The 9274-nt window shown below is 45.5% G+C and overlaps 1 protein-coding gene across 2 annotated transcripts in view; it reads right to left on the reverse strand.

The window, feature by feature from the left end:
• The window catches only part of LOC124233739 (protein farnesyltransferase subunit beta), a 65224-nt gene extending 64302 nt beyond the window's left edge, over window positions 1–922 (reverse strand). For both annotated transcript variants that reach the window (XR_006887132.1, XM_046650900.1), the window contains exon 1: window positions 702–922. Coding sequence is in view for 1 of the 2 variants with exons in the window: in XM_046650900.1 (XP_046506856.1) it covers window positions 702–845 (144 nt within the window). In the remaining variant the exon portion in view is untranslated. The remainder of the gene's footprint in view (window positions 1–701) is intronic.
• Window positions 923–9274: the final 8352 nt, after the last annotated feature.

Here is a 9274-nt window from a genome sequence, read left to right on the forward strand (position 1 = left end):
GGTTGGATCCTACTTCAAGGCCTCGGTGAATGAATGACAAGCAATCCAAATTTACACTTTTATTACAGCACATTCCAAACTTGTATTGTTTTCCTGTCTGTCTTCCCCAACCAGGCTGTGCCACGCACATGGTCAGGCGCTGTTTTCTTTCTTTGTATTTCCAGCGTTTAACATTGTGTCCAACACACTGCTGGTGCTCAAATGATTGAATGACTACCAAAATGCCCACCCACGAGGCAGGCCCCAAACCTGGCACTGTGGGTCAGAAATTAAACAGATCGTGGAATGGCATGATCGCAGTCTGGCCACTTCTCTTACCCCTATGTCCCTAAACTACGAGCAGTGTGGGGAAAGTCACTATCCACACGAGAACCTCCGGATGTCCCGGCAGAATGGAGCGGGCTGTCTGACCGCCCGGGCTGCTTCGGCCCTCCAGGCACAGAACACGATTCTCTCCGCTCCCTGAGGCTGTCCTCTCCTCCAAGCCAAATCTGACAATGACCCCTCCCCAACCTTGCCCCATAAACGCTCCACTCTCCAGTTCGAGCCTGGGTGCCCAGAGCTTCTCAGAGGCGAGGCACCGCGATGCACGGTGGGAGTAGTAGTTCTCCGGTAAGTTTCACAACCGGGCAGCCCTAAGAGCGGGACTCCCACTCCCAGAAGCCCCCGCGCGGACGCCTCGCCCGGTCCCGCCACCTCACCTGTTCTATGGACGTGACTGTTTCCACCGAGTCGTCCTGCAACCGCTCCCGCGCGTGCTCGGGCCTCAGACTGTACAGTGGCTCTGACCAGACAGGGGAGGAAGATGGAGGGCAATAGTAGGTGAAGGAACTCGGAGAAGCCATGATCAGGAGAGCAGCGGGCGGTGTATAGGACTCAGCTTCGCCAAACAACAACGCGCATTGAAACTGGAGCGGGCTAAGGCGCTACGGAGAGTGGGTAGAGTCAAAAAGGTTTTGAACGCGAATCTCTCCTCCCACCTCCACATCTTCAGGGAGTGGGTTACTGGGATACTGCCGCCCTCTTTGGGCAGAGGAACTGCTGCAAGAGGCTCCGCTTCCTGGCGCGCGAGGAAGGAAGGATGTGTACATCTGAATTTCATTTCAGAGAGATGATGTAGGATCCCGTGGCTCGTTATGCAAGTTAAACACACACACACTTCTTTTCAACATTCTGCTAATACTCGCTTAATTGTAATGGCAGCAGTTCTCAGTTTCGGGCGCCCAAGAACCCAATGCATGTAACTTGAAAAGCATTTCTGACAGCTCTCCTGGTTGCCTCAGTCGTGCTACTTCTAGTAGAACTATTATGTACCTTTGGGTATGAGACAGCCTCCCTGGAGAAGCCAGCAGCTTCTCAACAAAGGAATTGCCGCCTCACTACTCAGTGATGGAGGGGAGGGATGTTGTGCTTTTCTCCTGTTCCCTTCAGGGTTACAATGCAGTAGCAGGAACTCAAACGCAGTAGAAGGAACAAATAAGTATAAGTGAAACAACCAAGGAAATGTTCATTCGTTTATCAGCACTTTTTATAGAGCACCGACTACATGTCAGGCACTGTGCTAGGCCCTAGGGATACAGAAGTGAACAAACAAGGTCCCTGCCCTTGGGAACCTTACAGTCTAGGGGAATAGATGGAATTAAATGAATGAACACAATAAATATATGAAGCAGTGATAAATGGTATGATGGAAAATAGCAGGGTCTATGAGAGAGACTAAAGCAGGAGGGGACTAATAAGATTGGGTAGTCAGGCCAAACCTGAGTAAGTGACATGTAAGCTGAGACCTGAAGGATGACAAGGAGCCATCCACGTGAACAATGCTGGGAAGAGCTCCACTAAAGGAAGGAACTCCAAGTTTGAGAGAACCCGCCACAAATATACATATGTATGTTTGTATTCGTTATGTTATTTATTCTGAAGGAGTTCAGAATAAACGAAGTTCTTTTTGAGTGGAGTTAATAATCACATATGCCTCCATAAAAATGTTAAAGTTTGATTTTAGGAAAACCCTGCCACCTTTGAACAAACAATAGAAGTGAATCTCTTTCAGGGCCCACATCAAAAGGGCTACGCCAAGATTGTAGTACCAAGACATTAAACTATTTAGGGGGGTTAGGGAGGGGGGAGAAGATGAGGTGATAAGAGACTTTCTAGATAGACTTGGACACAAGCTCAACTCCCTGCTCAGAGCACTTTACTCTGTTCCTGTTCAATTCCAAGTCCTATGCTGAGGACCCAGGGAGCCATGGTATGATATTTCACATCCAGCCATCCACTTTTCTCAGTCTCTGTCATCAAAGAGAAGCACTGAGAAAGATTCTCTGGATGAGGCTGGGACAGCCTAAATGGCTTAGGTGGATAAACACTATCACCATGCCCATTTCAATGGTACTGTTGTGAGTGAAGCCCTTGAGGTGGTGAAATGTTTCCAAATCTGGGAATTAGTGGGACATATATGGGTTAGGATCAGGGATATGGCTGCGCAACATGAAATGGTGTCATTGTACTTCCCTCTGTATTGGTGTCTTTTTTTTTTTTTTTTTTGAGGAAGACTGGCCCTGAGCTAACATCCATGCCCATCTTCCTCTACTTTATATACGGGATGCCTGCTACAGCATGGCTTGACAAGCGGTGCATAGGTCTGCCCCCGGATCTGAACCGGTGACCCCTGGGCTGTTGAAGCGGAAAGTGCAAACTTAACCGCTGCGCCCTCGGCCAGCTCCCTCTGTTGGCATCTTATTGTCTTTCCCTTAGTTCTGTTTTGGAAAAAAGTGATCTGATAAGGTCTGGATGGCATCTAAGGATTGAGCCTTCTTAGTAAAGAGTTGCTTTGCTGGCTAGAAATTTAAGTTGAGCTACTGAAAGAGTAGCCAGAACAGTTTTGTAACAAATTGTTACATCTGTGCCTGAAGCAATTGCAAATTGTATTCAAGAACTAGAAATCCATTTCCGAAATGCAATCTCCTCTGCAGTGGGATCTGAAAGATGTTAATAGGGGCGTGGCAAGAGTCTCCTGCAGGAGAGAGTCTGTTCCTGTGCTGGGCGCCAAGCTGAATGCCGAGGAGACAGTGGTGAACAAGCCAGACACAGTCTCAGCCCTTACCGGCCTCATGACTTACCACAAGAAACAGTCATTACAGAATTGACCATTTCATTACAGTTGGAGGAAATGGCTGAGGGAGAAAGCAGCACAGGGCACTGTGAGACTGCACAACAGGGGACGCTGAAGGTAGTCTGGAAAATCGGGAAAGACTGACGTGAGGAAATGAGTTAACTAACCCAGGGTGAGGAGATGTCCCAGGCCCAGGGAACCCAGCAACAATCAAAACTCAAGTGAAACAAGGAATGAAAACCATGAGGCGTTTGTACTCTGTGTAGCATCAGGAATGTTGTTCAGCCTTGGATTGGCAGTGGCCCACCGGTTGTCCTTCTTCTGGGTTTAATAAAACCACTCGTTCAAGAAGCAGAATGAACATAAATATTGGCTCTATGGCAGAGCATGATGTACTTACAGGGGAAAGTCTTAGTAATGATCATTAATAGCAACTCCAGCTTGGACTGCAGATGGTTTGGGTTTATTTTACTCACGTGTCTGATATTTTTGTAAATTAAACTGTGACTTGTAATTGTTTCTTAAAAAATAATATAAAATGTGCATAGTGCTATTTTGTTCAAAAGCAAGAAAACAAGAAAAAAAATTAATGACCTGAATAAACCACTAGAGGGCGTTTCTGACCCTAGGGTAGGCTTACAGAGAAAGCTTTAAAACTGCTCCCTGCATGACTCACACAAGCCCATATGTCCGCGTGAATTGTTTCTTTTAATATCTTATGAAACTATGTAATAATACATATCTTGGAAAGTTTGGAAAATGGAAAGAACTCATCTGTTATCCTGCTAGGTAATTAATTTCCTCCCCCACATTTACTCCTCTCCCAGCATCTGTGGCCTCCTACTCTGCCATCTCTGTCCCTCTTGCCCCCCAGAAAGGAATGACTCCCCAGCTGTTACCTAGGCTAGCCCCTCCCCGTCCCCTCACACCCCACTGGAGGACGTCACTCCAACAATCCTCCCTTGCTTCTCCTAAAACATCAAATTGTCCCTGTACTTCATCATGCCCATCACCCTCAAACATTCTCGGAGAAAAAAGATATTTTGAACCCTCTTGATTCCACTCCTTCCCCAGCTACCTCCCCATTACTCATTTCCTCCCTACCAATTCCTGTCTCCAATTCCTCTCCTCCAACTGTCTCCTGAACTCCACATTGCTAAATCCAAGGGCCACTTCTGAGTCCATCCCATCTTCCTACGTGGCTTCCTTGCAACCTTCAACACAGTTGATCTTTCGCTTCTCCTTGAAATACCTTCCTCTTGTAGTGTCCAACCCTGGCCTCTGCTATTTCTTCGTCTCCTTCACCCCTTAACTTTACAGCATCTCAGGGTTCTCTGTCTACACCCTCTTGCCTGTGAGCTCAAGCAGTCTGTATTTGAAATACCACCTGTAGATTGATAACTCCCTCATTTGTAGCTCCATCCTGGATCTCTCTCCTGAACTCCAGAGTTCATATCTATATCCTATTTGCATTTCCACTTGGGTATCTAATAGGCATCTCAAGCTTAGCATGTCTACAAGAGAGCTGCTTCTTTCTCTTCCAAACCTGTGCACTTGGTCTTCCCCTTCTCAGTTGTGGTAACTCCATCCTTCCCCTTACTCCAAATACCTTGGAGCCATCCTTGATGCCTATTTCTCTCACTCCCCGTAAATCTTATTGAAAATACATCCAGAATCTGATTACTGCTTACCAGTTCCACTGCTAGCATCCTGGTCCAGGGCACCATCATCTGCTACTTGGATTTTTACAGTTATCTCTTAACTGTCCTTCCTGTTTCCATCTTAGCCTGCTGTAGCCTAATATAAACTCAAAAGCTAGACTGAAACTTTGCCTTTTTTTTTAATTTAAATTTTTTTTTTTTTTTTGGTGAGAAAGATTGTCCGTGAGCTAACATTTGTGCCAATCTTCTTCTATTTTTTATGTGAGATGCCACCACAGCATGGCTTGATGAACGGTGTGTAGGTCAGCACCTAGGATCCGAACCCACAAACCCCAGGCTGCTGAAGCAGAGTGGGCAAACCCAACCACTATGCCACTCGGTTGGCCCCAGACTGAACTTTTTTCACTGTAAGCAAAGTCACCCCTTCACTCAAAGCCCTTTTTTCATCTCATTCAGAGTCAAAATCAAGGTCCTACCGCGGCCTAGAAGGCCTCAATGACCTGGCCTCTTCTCCTGTACTCTCCTGCTTGTCACTCTGTCCACCCAGGCTGGCCTCCCTGCTGTGCTGTACGCTCAGATACTCGCTAGCCTCGGAGTGTTTCTGCTCGCTCTGCCAGTCCTGCAGTGCTCTCCCCCAAGCACCGACCCAGCTTGTCCTCTCACTTCTCGTGATCTTTACTCGAGTTCCTTTCCCTGGAGGACTTTCCTGACCTCCCATAAGAAATCACAATGCCCCCACCCACAGTAATGCTCTGTCCACTCTCCCCTACTCTGATCACCAGCTGACAGACCTTATATGTTATGTTTATTTTGTCTACTATCTTTTCCCACCCCTGGAGTGTAAGCTCTCAGGGTGGGGACTTTTGTATTGTTCCTTGCTGATTCTCTGGCACATAATAGGCACTGAGTACATTAAGTGATTTAAATGATTTCCAATCATTGTAATAAACATTTGAGTACTTGTTTGTGTGACATACTGTAAAAGAGAATGACAGTGAATGGAATACTAGCCTCACACTTCAGGAGCTCACTAGCTACTAAAAGAATAAACTATATAAATATGAAATAAATATAGAAAGTAAATAAATATATAATAAAATAATCTAGACATAAATGTAAACAAAATAAGAGAATATATATACAACATGCAGTGGGAGAATAGGGAAGGAGTAATTTATTCTAATCTATTTAATGAGGGTAGCCTTTCAATATGTAACATTTATGTCAATAATACTTCAATAACATAAGTATTCCCTGATAATAATTTTTAAATGATTGCAGTAGAATTTGGAAATTGTGAAATTCTATTTTTTATTCTTATTTGTTGTAGCACACAAAAGAAACTGTAAAAAGTTTCCAATCACTCATAAAAGAATAGTTTTCTGCATACAATGATTTTATGGCACAGAGAACAAGTGTGAGCTTCTCAGAAATCAATGAATCATCGATTACACATGCCTGAATCATTTTATTGTGTCATATATTGATATAAAATTAATCACATTATATATTATTAATCATACATATACTCTATTACAGAAAGCCTGAACAAAAGTATTGATTCTTGGTCCTGTTTGGAGTTAATCATGGTGAAAACTATTTTACCAGCAGATACAAAATTGAAGCCAGTTAAAGAGCATTGCTCATACTGAGAAATCTGAGAAATGATTTTAAATACTTTGGAGAGGCAATGCCAGAAGTGTACACTCCAGAGCATCCTGGTGACTCTCAACCCAAGCTATGCCTTTAAAATACAGGCTTTCCTAGCACCACTCCAGGCCTTGAATCAGAATCTCTGGGGCCGGGGCCCGGTCACATGCATTTTTTAAAGCTCCATATGTGATGCTAATACACAGATGGGGTTGGAAGCCACCATGAACTTTCATTTTATGTGGTTAAAATGCTGGCTGTCCACTAGCTCCCCTCTCCATAGTAGGGAGTTGCAGCCGGGCAGTCACAGGCCAGCAGCCCCCCTTTGCATTTAGGCAGGGCCTTGTGACTGAGTTCTGGCCAATGGGATGTGGGCAAAAGAGATGTTCACCGTGTCAGGCCTGGCCCTTCCACTGGATCCTCCACGTCCACTCTTTCCCATTCTCTGCCAGCAGGGCATCAATGCCTAGGGCCGCCCTCCATATTCAAAAGAACTTCATGCCACGTGTTCTGAAAGCTCAAAATCTCAATTAACAAAATCTCAGTGTTTTATTCCATTGGACAAATGGCATAATCCCTTTACAGATTCAAAATTGTTTTCTGGACAAATAGTGTGACCTCTTTCAAACGTGTATTTTTACCCCTCCCTTCAAACAGCCATTTTAAAGTTTGCTAACTTATGAGTACAGGGTCAACTCTCCCCTTCCCTGTTGATTGTCCCAAGGTTTCATGTTCCCTTGGAGTGTCCTGGAGCCCTCCTCGCTGGCTGTCCACAAGAGAGTCTGAGAGGGGGACTTAGGTGAGAAAAGAAAGCCTGTAATCTTGACGCATGAGGGACATGGGGTGTGGTGTTTCCCAGTCCTTGGGTGGGGGGCACTCTCCTCCATCCTTCCTGCAAGGCAGATCTTATAGAGAGCAACATCTTGATCCAGCCCTGACGGCCTAGTGGTTAAAGTTCAGCACGCTCCACTTCGGCAGCCTGAGTTTGGGTCCCAGACATGGAACCACACCACTCGTCTGTCAGTAGCCATGCTGTGGTGGCGGCTCACATAAAAGAACTTACAAATAGAATCCACAACTACGTACTGGGGCTTTGGGGAGGGCGGAAAAAAAAAAGAGAGGAAGATTGGCAACAAATGTTAGCTCAGGGAGAATCTTTCCCAGCAAAAAAAAAGAGCAACATGTTGCTTTTAAATTGAGTCCCACAGTGGGAGTCCTTGTTGAAGATAGCAGAGCCTCTGCCACCCTGGGTGCCTAAATGACTTTGTGGACAGAGTCACCCCTACTCCCACCTCCTTGGTGCGCATTAGACCTTACATGAGAGGGAAATAAATCTTTGTATTGGAACTCCTGAGATCTAGGGGTTTATCTGTTTCAGTATCTAACATTACCTTAATTAATACATTACAATGATGCGTTCCTGCATAGATTCCTAACTGCAGGTTGTATCTTGTGCCCCCAAACATAATTTGGACAATAAAAGTTTAATACGACACATATTGCTTGGCTGGTGATTACTAGTTATGTCTCTGAAGTCTAGTCTCATAAGGGAAGAATCTCTCCTAGGAGACTTTCCCGTTACAAAATCCTCCACACCAACAGTCTGCGCCACCTGTTAGGAACCGAGAAGATAGCATAGCTTTCACTTCCTGGTCTGAGAGACTGAGATTGTTCCTAAAAGCTATCTGTGCACGGGAAATATCTGATGAGTCTCCTGGATTTGTTCCTTGTCATGGGCTGAGTTGTGTCCTCCTGTCCCCAAATTCATTTCTTGAAGTCCTAACCCCTAATACCTCAGATTATGATTGTATTTTTGAAGATAAGGCCTTTAAAGAGGTAATTAGGGTAAAATGAGGTTATCAGGGTGGGCTCTAATGCAATGTGACTGATGTCCTTATAAGAAGAGGAGATTAGGACACAGACATACAGAACATGTGAACGTGAAAAACACGCGAACATGAAGATGGCTAGGTACAAAGAGAGAGGCCTCAGAGGAGCCAACTCTGCCCACATTAGATCTCAGACTTCTGGCCTCCAGAACTGTGAGAAAAATTCCACTGTTTTAAGTCACCCAGTGTGTGGCACTTTGTTATGGCAGCCCAAGCAGACTGATACAGTCCTGAAGGTGGTAGCCCGGACACCAGGACAATCTGAAAGGCTAGTGTGGGTCATTCTGTATTAACACCAGTTACCATCAGGATTGTTTCCTTTGGTCTCCAACCCCAATACACATGTGTCTCTGGCAACTTGCTCTCTCCCCTCTTTCTTTGTCATTTCAGAGTCTCTTTTCCTCTTTCTCTATTTATCAGAGATAGAAAAGAAAAAGGATGTGAATGGAGGACATTACTGAGATGATGGGGATGGGGGCTGTTTCTCCTAATCCTGAGATAAGATGGAAATCCTTTGCCAGGTGAGCACATCTCTTACAGTCTCTCAGAGTTGGAAAAACAGGTGTGAGTTGGGAAGAGGTGTGGGGTTTTGCTAATGGGGAGCCCCACGGTCCTACTGTGTTGAGCCGCGGCAGTGAGCTGCTTATGGGTGCATCTCTCTGGTTATTCAGCTGTTGCTATGGCAGATCCCACAGTGGTGTCCTTGCTGGCTGTTTAAACAGGGAGCATGCTCAGTGTGGCTGGGCAGGGGGTGGCACGGAGCAGGGGCAGGCGCTTGCCTCCCTGATAAAAGAATCAGTGTAGCATAAAGGAGAGACTGATTTTTGGAGGCTTCTTGTGGGAGAGACATCCAATAGGCATCCCTCAGATTTCTCCCAGCTCTGTGAAATCTGCCCCAGTCCAAGCTGACCTCAACTGGGAGGATGCCAAAATGTCCCGCTGAGTGACAGAGGTAAGGG

The sequence above is a fragment of the Equus quagga genome, unplaced genomic scaffold, assembly GCF_021613505.1.
Source record: "Equus quagga isolate Etosha38 unplaced genomic scaffold, UCLA_HA_Equagga_1.0 220_RagTag, whole genome shotgun sequence".
NCBI lineage: Eukaryota > Metazoa > Chordata > Mammalia > Perissodactyla > Equidae > Equus > Equus quagga.